A 15409-nucleotide genomic window follows, 5' to 3' on the forward strand; every position below is an offset into this window, starting at 1 on the left:
ACAAGTTACAAGTTTATTGGCAAAATTCAGCAATATAAAATTGCCTTTGGCCATTTACAAAACATAATACATTATGGCAAAGACAGGTACAAATACAAAAACATTTCATTTGCAATATATACATGTAATAATCACAGAAACAGTTCATTGTTCAAGGGTATTAATACGTATATTCATAGCTTCTTTTATATATTTGGCTATGTTAACTAGTTTAGTTTTATTATTAGTTGACATCAAAGAATAGTATTTCTGTCTACTAGGCCATGATACATTACCTAGATATTTCTTTCTAATATCATGATATTTTGTACAGCATAACATAAAGTGGTATTCAGATTCAATCATATTCTTATTACACAAAGCACATATTCTATTTTCCCTTGGTATGTTGTTATATCTACCAGTTTCTATGGCTAAGTTGTGTGAGCTAAGTCTTATACGAGTAAACCATTTTCTAAGTTCATCATTTGATAATTTAACAATATAACTTTCAAAACAAAAAGTAGTTTTAAAGTTACAATAAGTATCTAGCTTAGCACTTTCATTTACGGATGCATTCCAATCTTGCATGTATTGATCGAATAATCGTGTCTTAAACATATCAAATTTATGTATATCGACTTTAAAATTAACACGTACATTATGATATCCTAAGTGGTCAATTATAGAGTGTATTCGCGATGTCCAACAATTTGAATTAACGTTATTACACAAGTCAATATAAAACTGTATGGATAGGTGAGTTTACATTTTTCATGATTTTAAACCAGAATTTCAGTGCTCTGGACTTACATATTATTGACAAAGGAAACCTTCCAAGTTCCCCATATACAGCACTGTTTGGGGTTTGTTTCTTAACACCCAATATATATTTACAAAAGCGCACGTGGAGTTTATCAACATCCTTCAAATTATACACACCCCAAACCTCGGATCCATATGTCAATATTGGAACTACCATAGTGTCGAATAATTGAAGTTTGGTCTTAACATCTAAATTCACTTTATCAAACAATGATAGTAAATTACTATAGGCTCTTAAAGCTTGATCGTGTAGCGCCTTGACAGCTTCGTTCATAGATCCAGTGCGAGTGAATTTCACACCCAGGTATGTAAAGTGCTCAACCCTTTCAATTATTTCATTGTTTATATAAATATCAGCATAATTATTTTGCCTACGTTTCGAAAATACACATAGCTTAGTTTTACTTACGTTAATTTTTAAACCCCACCTCTCAGAATATTGGTATAGACTATCAATTTGCGCTTGTAAACTAGTAGGATCAGTGGTGAACAAAACAATATCATCTGCAAATAGGATTAAATACATTGATAGAAGTTCAAGATCTTTCTCAGTCAGTGCATGCATATTTATATTATCAACAATATCATTAACAAAAAGTATAAATAACAAGGGAGATAATGGTTCTCCCTGTTTTAACCCAACAGTTACTTCGAAAAAATCCGAAAGTTTCATAGAGCTACATATTTTGACACAAGATTGGACATTATTATATATACATTTAATCATACTGGTCATTTTACTACTAATCCCTGTTTGAATCAGTTTGTGCCAAAGTGCATTCCTATTTACGGTGTCAAAGGCTCTTTGGTAGTCCACAAACAAACACCATAAATTGGATTTTTTGGACAAAACTTTCTGGATAATAGCATGTAATATGAAAATAGCATCAGCCGTAGAACGGCCATCGCGAAAACCATATTGAAAATCATTGTAAGTATGTTCAGCCTCGCACCATTTGTTAATACGATTTCTAAATAGCAATGAAAAGATTTTTTCAATAACATTAACAAGAGTAATCCCACGATAATTTGCGGGATTATTTCGATCACCTTTTTTTGTATATAGGTATGATAACTCCTTTCGACCACACCTCAGGATTATTATTGTGTAAACTTGTTTGAAATAATGGAATTGTCGTGAAAAATCTTTAAAAAAGGCACATAACAGATGTTTGAGCTAAATCACTGACACGCAATGGAGGCAAAGTGCGCAATGGAAACATTCTATTAGGAGTGATAACTTGAATTAAAAAAAAATACTCCCAGCTACAGATTTTTTGTTTAAAATAGTTTTACTTAATTCATTATCGGTAAATAATATTGCAATAAAATGATAGATATATCATAATTATAACTTTAACGAATTTTAATAACCCCTTTATCTAAAATAAGTTGCCGACTGATTAAGGTGTATAATTGAATTATCAGGATTATCACACCTATGCTAACTGATTAAATCACGCATCTGGTAAGTACTTCACGCTATTTTAATTGGTTACATCAAGAAAGAGCGCACGTGTTTATTGATCTAATTATCGCTGTATATTGCCTTTTAATGTATAAAAGAGTAATTAAGTAAGTTTTGAGATTAATTATCCTAATGCTACGATTTTTTCAAGATGTATTATCGCCTTTCTTAGATATACAAGTACAAATTATTCTGAAAAAATGTTAGCACATTATAAATAAAGTGCCATAGGTTTAATGAGCAGTGTGTAAATATTATATTATTTTTTTTGTTTATATGTACCATACTATTATTGTTAGACATATCATTTTATATTTCTTATCTTATCTGTATAATTGGATGAATAATTAGAAAACACGCACAGTTATCTGTTTAAAATTGTTTGAAAGATTTTATTTACTCTCGGTAAATGCTGTTGCAATAAAATAGTAATAATGGAATTGTCGTGAAAAATCTTTTAAAAAAATAACCACATAACAAATATTTGTGCTAAATCACTGACACGCAATGGAGGCAAAGTGCGGAATGGAAACATTCTATTAGGAGCGATAACTTGATTAAAAAAAATACCCCCAGCTACAGTTTTCTGTTTAAAATAGTTTTACTTAATTTATTATCGGTAAATAATATTGCAATAAAATGATAGATATATCATAATTATAACTTTAACGAATTTTAATAACCCTTTTATTGCTTTGTCTACAAATAAACTGCCGACTGATTAAGGTGTATAACTGAATTATCAGGATTATCACACCTATGCTAACTGATTAAATCACGCATCTGGTAAGTACTTCACGCTATTTTAATTGGTTACATCAAGAAAGAGCGCACGTGTTTATTGATCTAATAATCGCTGTATAATGCCTTTTAATGTATAAAAGAGTAATTAAGTAAGCTTTGAGATTAAATATCCTAATGCTACGAATGTTCCAAGTTGTATTATCGCCTTTCTTAGATATACAAGTACAAATTATTCTGAAAAATGTTAACACATTATAAATAAAGGGTCATAGGTTTACTGAGCAGTGTGTAAATATTATATATTTTTTGTTTATATGTACCATACTATTGTTATTAAACATATCATTTTATATTTCTTATCTTATCTGTATAAAGATGTATTAAGATTTACATGTTTTTGCCATTTTTTTCTTTTAAATATGATTCTTCCTTTTTACAATTGATATTAAACTAGTAGACTTTTAGCATGCTTTTATAGTGAGTTTCAAATTCACGTGTTTGTATGTTTAACATATAATTTATAACCTTTTTGGGAAAATTGTTTAGAGAAATAAAACTATTAACGTAGTATTGTATAATACCATAGGTGAAATAAAGTTATCTGTATGTCTGTCTGTCTGTCTATCTATATTTTTTTCAAAATGTTAAATTATGGGTTCGAATCTTTCTAGAATCAAATGTTTGTGTATATTGTTCTAACGTAATTTATTTGTTTAACTTCAGTTGTTTGTTGTTTTGAACTTTGTCTGTACTTCAGGAAATATTGATATAGAAAAAATATTTTATGATTGTTATTAAGTTAAAAAAAGACTTAGAGCCGCGCATATATGACATATATTATATGTTTAAAAATGTATGAAATCTAAATGTTTTTACTATGTTTTCATCGCATTGTTTGTTTTAAATATATTATTTCTGTTTAAGAAAAAAATGAAATTAAACTGCATTTACGATTTACAGCGTGTTGTAAATGATTACTTTCAAATCTATTAAATTCATGTTTGTATATTTTTAACATCATATATATTTCATTCAAATACGTTTAAACTTAGTATAAATATATAAAAAATAACATGTAAAAATATATAATTATTTGATGTTTGTGTTTCCTTTTTAGTTATTATTATTTAATTACCCTTACAATGATATTTCCTTTAAATAAATAAACATTCCTAAAAAAAATTGACTCCATTGCGCACTTTACTTCCATTTCGCACCATTGCGCACTTTATCTCCATTGCGCACTATAGGCGTACCCCAAAATAAAACCAGTCAGAGGCGTTGCTATGACAAGTTTCACTTCCGGGAAAATTGTTTACAATATGGCGACGAAATAGATAAATTATTCAAAAAGGGAAATTTCTAATTGATTTTCGGCTACTGAGCCTTGACAACATTTACTACTTATATTTTCCACTAGGTCGTTTATTTCAATTTGATCACACAAGGTAAACCATGCCTCCGAAAAAGAAAAAGAGTGGAAAGAAGAAGAAAAGCGGGAAGAAGTCTGCGAGAGGATCCCCAACTAAACTGGGACCCGATATCAATGAACTGTCAAAAGAATATTATCTTGTTCAGATACGTGATCTTGAAAATAGGCTTGCTAGGTATGAATTAGGTGTTGTCGTGTATTAAAATGAATTTCTTCCTCCTAACCACACATTTCTGTAATGATATTCGTGATTTGAAAGCATCAACTTGGTAGCCTATCCATAGGTTAATCATGTGTTGCCACCACCCCCACACCCCCGTTTTTTTCCTTTGTTTATTGAATAGATTAATTGTTACAATTTATTAAGTGATCTATAGGTTACTCCCCAACAAAGATTAATTATGACTGGGAGGTCTTGTAAGAATCACACACTGCTTTTAAAATCCTAGCAGAAAGTGCATACTAATAAAGTGCATTCTAGCCCAGAAGGTAAATTTAGCAGCACAGTCTTTAAATAAACGCAGTCTTTAAATAAACAGCTGTCATTTTCTTATCAGTCAGGGAGAGAATGGGTCCTTACCCATGATTTTTTTTGTTGGGTTTAACATCACACCGATACAATTGTAGGCCATATGGCAATTTTCCAGCTTTGATGTTGGAGGAAGACCATAGGCGACCCTTGTGCATTATTTCATCGCCCCTTGTGCATTATTTCATCATAAGGGGGCACCTTCAACGCCCCGAGTGAGGCTCGAACCCACATCGATGAGGGGCAAGTGATTTGAAGTCAGCAACCTTAACCACCAGGCCTTGGAGGCCCCCCCATGGAGTAATTATATAAGAATAAAATTACATACAGCAGTTCTCTCTGGCATCTATGTAAAGACTGACCTTCTGTAGGTCAATATTACCACTAGTCTGTCGAGTCCCGGATGTAGGTATCACACCACTACTTATACATACACTGGCATTAATTAAGACTAAACTATGTAATAAAATGAGAAATTGTCAAATAGCATTTGTTTATACTCTCAATATGATATGCCGACAGTACATCTTTAAGGTCTTAGAATGTTTCTCTGGTAAGTCCTGCATAATTACATATGACACTACTGGAAACTTGGTTGGCTCAAACTTAACTGATGATCCAAACAAATTTCCATTGGCCCTTGGCGTTCAGGGAATGAAGTTGTTCTGTATATATATATACAAGTTGTCCCCCACAATAATTACAGTTTTGTTTCATCGGAGCCTTCTATGGCCCTGTTGTTGCTCCAGTATTAACCATACGTTAGTCATGTAAAATTTACTCAATATTTCTTGCACATATAAATGTGAAATTTAGTTATCTACTTTAAAATGAGGGAAAACATAATTACATAAAATGAAATCACTGTATTAAATTGTGGGCAGGTTTGCTGTGGTTTTTGTGTTTTGCTTTTTAGTTATCATTTTTCTTTACCCTGTGCATTTTTTTTAATTTTATATTATTTCAGTGTGTCAGATAGGCGAGACTTCGATAAGTCAAAATGTCATATGTTTTTTGTGCTTTATATATCTAGTTACAATGATTTAAAAAGTATATGACAGCCACCCATTTCAATAAGACATCATGATGGTCTTTATATATTGTTTATTACTAAATACAACTTCAAAAGGAAAAATTAAACCATTTACACTACGTACACCCACTGAAATTTCAACCATATTATCTTTGCATTTGTGTTGTACCTTTCACAAGTCATTGCTGGTTTTGATTTGTAGCTTATATAATGTATAACTTGTTAATTGTATGTACTATGGCACAGCAGGTTCATATTTTTTGAAAATTTTAAGATGTCAAATGATTTTTGAAGCTGAAGAAGTCTGCTGGATTGTGTATGTATTAAAAGGCTAACAAACTGATACATTTTTATCACATGATTCTTTTGTGTAAATCTATAGTATAGAAAGAAGTTTTTTTTGTCCAGGAACTCTTTCTGGTGAATGCTTTCCTTTTAAATTATTATTTCAATGAGATCAATTTATTTGCATTTATTTGAAGCATCTTTCTAATAAAGTAATGTATATGATATTTTCCTTGTTCATGCTGTAATGTTCTTATTTTAGATACCAAAAGAAGTGTGATGAACTCGAGGTTGCCAATGGACAGTTTCAGGACAAGTTTGAACAGATGGCGACAGACAAGAAGGAGATTGTTGCCTTCTGGAAGAAACAAGTTGAACAGAGAAGTAAGTTCCTTAGCATTTTAACATAAACATTCTAATGTTCACTTGTTGTTATAATATTACTGCTATTTTATTTCTTGTAATTCAATTCTTGTCTAATTTCAGCAAGTAAATGATTCTGTTTATTGTTAGAAGTAAGACATCTTACCTGCTTTTTAATGTCTGTTTTTACATTTAAAGCTAAAAGAGAATTATTTAGAGGAATTTTAATACCAGTAATTGTATTTTAATTCATAGATGACAGTTTTAGTTTCATTAAACTTGCAGTAGTTGAAGTTTCTTTTGTGTTTACAATTCATACCTTTTTATTCCCATTTTTAATTCAGCATTGAACTATACACTAATGTGGACCTTATTCCATCTTGCTAAAACTGAGAATTTTTGTTTGCTTCCAGCTGATGACATAGCTGACCTCAATGATCGCCTCATAGGACTGCAGCAAGCCAAAGATGCTGAGAAAGAACAGTACGAGGCTGAGCTACAGAAACTGAGGAATGAGTTCCAAGAAACAAAGGACCAGCTCACCTCAGAAAACATGATCCTCAGTATGTTGTGACCACTTTTTGTATACTTTTTTTTAAAACAAACATTCTTGTAAAATGAGGTTTTGTTAAAAATTTGATTATATGAGAAATTTATACAAGTGAAAAAACTCGTACATCATCATATTAAAAATATGTTTATATCAGACTGTGCAGATAATTATTTCCAGATGACAGTTATTCATGCATGTTAAAAGAATTATTTCTGCCTATTCTTTAAAGGGAATTCCTATAGTTTTTTATACGCATCTTTCTGTGCAGCCTAACACTATCTATGGAAAATTGAAGTGAAGTCAACATTTATTGAAACATGTGACAGACAATCTTAATTATGAGGAATCTTGAATAAAATAACATTTTTAGTAAGTTTTATCAGTAATCAAATGTTGATACAGGTTTATGTTGTATTGACATGTATCATGCCTGACATGTATCGTGCAACTTGCCATGTGTGGTTGTGTGTTGACAGCGCATTTTAGTACAGACAGTATTGTTTATAATTTTATAATGTTAGACAATTAACTTTGTTAATAAGACAATATCTCCTTTCAGATTATTTAGTATTCAATTATAGAAAGGATATCAAACAAGTATAAAATAAAATCTGTAAAAAGAATAAATCTTATTGTCCTGTCTTGATGCATAGTTTGGTTGGTATTTATAATAATATGAAAATGTTGAATCGCTAGCAGATTCAGCAACAGTGGGTGTGTTCAAAACAATTTTTCACAAAAAACAAGCCTGTTGACCCATTGTTTGTAAATTTGAAAAAAAGTCTATGAAAGGAAAAAAAAAACTATAGGAATTCTCTTTAATGTTAATTTTATATACAGACATTTCAGTATAATGATTACCAGAAGCAACAGAATGGAAAATGAAGAATACTAGAATACTAAAGGTTAACAGATCGTACTTCATAAAAGGTCATCAAACCTGCTTCATGAAAAATAAGCTGACAAAGTTTGAAATTAGACACTATATATCAACAATAGTACTTAAATGCATTTAGAAATTATTCTTGTACTTCAGATGGAAAGCTGGCATCTCTGGAAGAGTTTAAGGTACAGAAGGAGGATCTGATGAACAAATTTGCTATGATGGAAGCTGAGCTGGCACAGAAAGAACAGGAACATAAAGATGAAATTTACAGACTGGAGAGAAAACAAGTCATTGATAAAGATATGTGAGTCTATAGATCTGCTGGTTAATTAACAAATAATATGTAGCTGAAGTGTACTGTTGTAATTAGTATAGTCATGATGAAGGGGTTACATTTTTTTTATAGTGTATAACCAGATCAGTTTGTTTATAGTCATTAAAGCATGTTTCGCATTTTAAGATATTGTTTAAATTCTAATATAATTATGTCTTACATGTAAAATAGTACATAAAATATTGTAGCACTATTTCTGTGCTGCTACAAGTAGGTCAAGGCGGTGTTTTTAAAAAGAAACATGATTTGTGATATAAGACCTGTGTAGGAGGGCTTTTAATGAGTAGTGTGAAATATTGCACTTCAACAGTAGATATATTCTTGTATATTTGGTTAATCTGAATCATTGAATATCTGTTAAACAAACCATGTCTTAAATGATTTATAAATATAAATTGCTGTAAACTGTCAGTCCAGAAGCATCATTGTATTCAGACAAGATTTTTGTTGAAGTAAAAATGCTTCATTTCAATGTAGCATTTGCTGCATTCAGCCGTTCTTCAAATAACTTGTAGTCACTGTCATTGTTTAGACTAACTAAATTTGTCAAATGAATTGTACATTTGTCATTATGTACCCTTAAAAGGGTTTAAAATTTGTATTTATAATTCTTACCATATTTGTAGGCTAAAGAAAGAAATGGTGAACAGAGTAAATCAGGTAGCCTCAGAGTTCAGGAAAGTTTCTAACAAACAGATGGCGGAGACAACAAAACGTACAATCAGAGACAATGTATCTATAACAGCTCAGCTTGACAAAATGTCTGACAAGACAACAGAACTGATTGGAGAGAATGATGATCTTAGAAAGAAGAATAAGGAACAGAGACAAAAAATTGAGATGTTAGAAGAAAATGAGAAAGAAATACTCAAGAAAAATCATAGTAATCAAAAGGTACAGTATATATACATAGAGAGGATATTACACGAGTGTCTTTTCATATTGAATTGTTTAAACGAGTTGAATAAAATAATAAAATGCAAGGCTCTGGCAATCATTTTATCATTTTTATTCAACAAGTTTAATAAATTCAATGTAGAAAGACACAAATGTAATATTCTTTTTATCACATGTAAGCTTTTTCAGTTGAAACATCAAAATTTCTTCTTTCTTTACCTATTATAGACCAAGTAAACTCGACCAACGTCTCTTATAAATAAACAACGTCAACGTCAAAGCTTTATTACACTACCATATTATCAATTTATGTAATGGCTTTATTTCACCCCCACGTCGTCAAACGTGATAAATATTACATATATCTGTACAACAGATCATCAAGATGTTAACAGAGAAATGTCGGAATCAGGAAGCTATGATTGAGGAGTTTGAACTACGAGAACAGGAGTACCAGGAAGTCATGTCAGAGACAGAGATGCTCCGCTCTCAGACAGAGTCTATGAGGTAAGAGTAAAAAATTTGTTTGTTAAAAATTAATACTTGTGTTTTTTCTCTTTTTCTTTTTTTCTTTTTTTGATAAATAAAATACAATACCTCTTTCTCATTAGATATAACTGGATGAGTTCCTCTCTCAAAAAAAAACAGCTTCTGTATTACAAGCACATTTTAGTTTTCACAACATTAATTCTCGAGAAGTAACATTGTACATATAGCTGTTAGAAACATGTGCTAGATTTCATACAAATAGTGCCTGTAATTAAGTGACAACTACCCCACACGAAACAGACAGATGTATTCATCATACAGTATAGTTTCTTTTATGAAACCATCATATAGATACCAGTTACTGTAAAATCATTAATATTCATGGCAGACTCATTTTTGTTGATTTCCTGCTTGAGTCAGTCTACAAAATATAATGGCAACAAAGAAGTTAAATTCTTTAATTCCTTTTAAAAATGAAATCCTCAAATTTACATTTCCATGAAATTGTATAATTTTACTGTAAAATATTTTCTGTAAATTAACTTCTTCACGTTGGTAAAAACTGCTGCCTTTCACACTAAATGTACTGTAACTCTAGAAACGTTGGCGAACACTGTATTTCACGTATTTACGAGGATAAGTAATTTAGCGGCTACAAAGATAACTTGGAATACATGAGACACAAAACACCTGAAAACTTAATAGCTTAAATAAGTAATTAACAGCCGCAGGCTAAATTACAGGTAAGATTGTACATAACTTGCACAAATAACTAGTCACTTATCCTTAACACATTTTTCAGTCTACCATGATCCTGAGCAAAATTAATGTTCCACAATACACTATTGGCAGTCACAAATCACTGTATATCACTTATAAATGAAATCAGTCCAAAATGTCCATACGAAATTTGTTATGCCAAAAAAGGATGAAAACAGGAGTAGTGCAAAAGTAATCCTATTGATCATATATAACCATAGACAAGTGAAGCTGATGCTTCAGTCCTTTCTGCAAAGTTAGGTGTAAAAATGAAAAAGGAATCATATGTACATTACTATGACAAGACAAGAGCTTAAATGGCAAACCCTGACCGACTTTCCAATAGGTGGTTTCAACCTTTAAATCAAGATTAACTACTGCTGCAAAACCTGATGGTATTTATATAACAAGTATGTAACTGTTATATCTAAATGAAATTTTAATACATGATAAAACCTTTTTCAGTAATTAAAAACACATACATGTACCAGGAAGAAGCTTTGCAGCTGACTACCAAAAAAACCCACAAACTTGTGCATTTTCGCAGTAGCTGGTAGTTTTGTGATTACAGAATTTTGCAAAGACACATCAATCACGAAAGTCACTAAGTTAAATAGTGCAAAACCCTGCAGTATGTAAAGTCTGAAAGTAGAACATTTTGCATGTTGTGATCAAATACACAAAAACTTGGCCCATCAGCACAGTGTATACATAGCTGTGGTATATATTTTATGTCCTATTAAAAGAGGGAACAAAAAAAAAATATGAAACGGCAACATTTATGAACTAATAGTTTAGACAAAGGCAGAGAAAATAATATTCAGACAAGCATCAGACTTTATCAACTGCTGATGTGTTCAGCTTCTAATTTATATTCACTATTATAATACAGGGAGGAGATAGATCATATCAATAAAGATAATGACAACCTGGAGTTCGAGCTGAGAACAGAAACGGACAAAGTCACACAGGAAGTCAAGAATAGAAAGAAACTTGAACGGGTGCTACAGGATGCAGCTGGGGCACTCAAGCAGGCACTCAGGGTAAGAAAAATAACAGGTTCCAAGGTTATAAACCTTGTTTGCAGACCAGTCTCAGAATAAAGCCTTGCTAGTGGACAGTTTCAGGATCTAGCTTGAATCAAGCAATGTAGTGCTTGAGTTTTGTGACTGTGTTTAAACACACTTTTGTAACTTATCAACTTGGAAAATATATACAACTTGCGAGTTTTCTGATCAGCAGTAATATAAATGCTAGTTTTTTTTTTACTACTACTTAAACTGATTTTTTAACAGGTGTGAAATATCTAAAAATGAACAACCTAGATTTTCAAATGTATCAAAAAAAATGTTGAATAATAGATGTTTGATATTGGTTTGAGTAGAATTTAAATCCTCAGCTTATAGCTTATGTTGACTAAAGTATACATTGTGTTACTGTTTTGGCAGTGTTTGAAAAACGTACAAGATATCATTTAACTCTTACAAGAACAAACTGTGATCAGCACAGGTGATGCTTGTGTGAGAGTTCCCCACCTACCCTGAACATAAATTTCCTAAAATTAGTGTTTTTCCCGAGAACTTTATGTATAAAGTAATCTGTATTGTAGAAAACCGACCCTGATGAGGTTGATGAAAGTGATATGAATGAGGTAGAGCGCCGAGACAATATGCTGGAATATCTTCTGATATTGCTTAACAGTGCCGCAGCCATTGGGGTCGGCCCTCAGCCTGGGGAAATAGGGAAACAGTTCACTGTAAGGAAGAAAAGTGCAGGAGAAATGCCAGGAAAACAGGGGATCAGAAAAGGGTATGTAACTTTAGTGTGAAAATATAAAACTATGTTGATAACATGACACATAAAACATGAAAGTCCTACAAATGCAGTTTAAGTCAGATCATTTGGCAAATTTACACTGCTAATGAGGTTGCTTTTCTAGACATGATTTCAAGGGTGGGCATCTTGGAAGAACCACTGACCTGCAAGGCAGCTGGATTGCTTCACGATAATCTGAACAGGGCCCGAACCAACAGAGGTGATAGCTGATTTAATGTCAGCAGTCTTAACCTATAGGTAACAGGAAACTTTCACACATGAAACAGATGATGTTGTTTTACTTGTATGATCAAAATAGGTTTTTATTGTGAACACAATGTTTTACATTTTTACAAGCGGTGAAGCCGTGAGTGAAAATATTGTTTGTGGTGTTCACTTACTTTACACTGAAACTAACAAATACCCTGTATTTCTCATTCTATGATTTGATACAAAACGGAATAATTCTTGGTATTTGGAGGATGTGTTTGTCATCATTGTCTTACAGTTCCACTGAATAAGCAAATTGCCATCAAATGTATTTTATTTTGAACATATAACCAATTTCGAGTTTATATTCCTTTAGAATTTTATCAAATATAAAAATATTTTTTTCTTATATTTCAGAGAGTTACCAGTGGTCTCTGGTCCTGGAACCCTTGCTCACTACCAGCTCGGTGACCTTGGTTTGATACCAAGACCAAAGCAACCAATACCCACCAGTATGGATAAAATGAGAGTATTATCTGCCACAACAAGACTCGGCGGACTCAGAAAGGTCCTCTGTAGATCTGTTGGTGTTCAAACAGTCAGTGCTCCCAAGGTACAGTCTAGTCTAGTTATGATATAAAAAAACATACATTCTTAAATGTGGCTGCAATTTTGTAATTTTTTCACAATGGAAGAAGTCACAGTACTCTATTATTTGCAAAAGACTAATTTTCAAAAACCTCACCAAATCAGAATGCTGACATGCAAACCAATGCACAGGTGAGTCCAATAGCTCTACCTATTCTTAAAATAGTAAGGCTAACTAGATCACTAGGTTAAGTCATTGAAAAACTTGGTTAGAGTTTTACCTGATTTACATCAAACAGGGTCAGAATGTTGTAATGAAATCCAGGTCATGTTGGATATTAGGTTACCTGGGGTAAGAACTAGGTCAGGTGAGTAATTCAGGGCCCTCGTGGCCCTCTTGTTTAATTATCATATCATAGAAATGATCGTTAAAAATAAACTTCTTTTTATTTTGGTTCCAGGCAATGTTCTATGCTGACCAGTTATTAAGCCGGGCTCCAGCCTCCACACAAGAAGCTGTTCTTCATGACCTGCAACCACCTGAGCGATCCAGAGCATCACCACTATTACTAGGACCAATAACTCCAACTAGAAAAATGGCAGGAAAAGTCATGTGATTGAAAATTGTAATTTAGACATTAAGTATACATTAAAAAGCTTTGGTTTGGCAAAAGTGACATTTTCTGACATTGGACAAAAGTTTAATTCAAAAGTACAGATCATTAAATGTGCTGTAAAAAAATAAAGCACCTTTCTTGAATGTAAAATTGTCAGAAGAAGTCCATCTGTACATGGTATGTCAGAAGTGTGACAACAGCTTTAAAGTTTCACAAAATAAAAGTGAAACATTTAATCAATCCATGTAAATCCATTATTGAACTTTCTCCTTTGGAATACACACTTTAAGCAAAGATTTTATTTTAAATACACAAACTGCCAAATTTGTTGTTATGCACTATCGCATTTACACAGGAATTCTTTATCTGGAAAATTATCCAGATATGTTATAGTGGTTAGCTTAGGTAAAGCCTCTGTGATACTTGTTTTTTTTTAAACTTGAATGAAGTTGCTTACACAATGCATGTATAAAGGTTAAAATTACAAACTGTTAAAAGAGCATATCAATCATTCAAGTGTAGAACCATGATTTATCTCCCTTTAAGCCCATACAATTGCTTGTTCTATCTATATTGAGTTATACTAATTTATTTTAGCTCGATTGTGATGAAAGCTTCAAGCTTATTTGAACCACTCTCAAGTCCGCTTCCTGGAAAATCCAGTACTGTGTCATATGAGCAGTCACGGTTGTGCCGCAGTGGGGCTCGAACCCATGACCCCAGGGTTGAGTGATAATGTGTAAGGCACAGCTTTGCCTTTATTAAATAAAACCCAACCATAGGAAACCCCAGATGTAATTGTGTTTGAAAAGACAAAACATTTTCAAATTCATAATTTAACTTAGAATGATAACAGACTTTAATAAACACTAAAATTAGTGTTAAAAGGTCTTTACCAGTAACTGTAACTTTATGTCAGCCAGAGGTATAAACTGATGAACTAACTGAACTGACAAAATTTATTGGTATGTCTTCACCCAAATGCTATTTAGATTAAAAGTAATAAAACAAGCATTAAAAAAAATTTGGGCAAGTCGTTATAGTGTTGCTTGCATGAAAGCAAAATAATAGAACTTACTTTATTGGGTGAAATATAATAAAATGTTGCAATTGGTTGCCTGCTTATAGTGAATCACTGAAATATAATTGTGAAATACATCTGATAATTTAAAAGTGAAAAATATCAAATAAACTAGTATTTTTCACTGGTATGCAACTTCAAAATTGGTAAAATTTAGTAAAAACCTTTGAAGAAGACATAAAATTTATTTGTTTTATATGCAAGATCAAAATATTATATCTCACTTGTGAGCACTGTATCTCTAACATTTTAATTCATGAAGATGCAGCCTGTGAAAATATTGTATCTGGTGTTCACTCAGTAAAAACAGTTCGAACTTACACTATACATACATACAAATTCTATGGTATACCTGTTTATGACAGGATATTCATGGATCAGATGATTGAAGTTTTCTACTATGATATGAAAAAATTGATTTTATTAATATTTAAAACCTATTGTATATTTCTTTTTGTAGTTATTGCATTGTTATTGTATATTCAGAGGTGTACAGTACAGTCACTACATTGTCTTGTATGC

General features: G+C 31.8%; 1 protein-coding gene across 1 annotated transcript; it reads left to right on the top strand.

The window, feature by feature from the left end:
• Positions 1-4310: 4310 nt before the first annotated feature.
• On the top strand, positions 4311-13949 carry LOC123546086 (cilia- and flagella-associated protein 157-like). Its single transcript, XM_045332277.2, has 10 exons — positions 4311-4623; positions 6558-6679; positions 7072-7221; positions 8248-8401; positions 9058-9325; positions 9705-9835; positions 11469-11619; positions 12186-12385; positions 13019-13214; positions 13651-13949. The coding sequence occupies exons 1-10, from the start codon at positions 4472-4474 to the stop codon at positions 13804-13806; spliced, it is 1680 nt and encodes a 559-aa protein (XP_045188212.1). The 5' UTR covers positions 4311-4471; the 3' UTR covers positions 13807-13949.
• Positions 13950-15409: the final 1460 nt, after the last annotated feature.

Source organism: Mercenaria mercenaria, chromosome 15 (assembly GCF_021730395.1).
Source record: "Mercenaria mercenaria strain notata chromosome 15, MADL_Memer_1, whole genome shotgun sequence".
Lineage (NCBI taxonomy): Eukaryota > Metazoa > Mollusca > Bivalvia > Venerida > Veneridae > Mercenaria > Mercenaria mercenaria.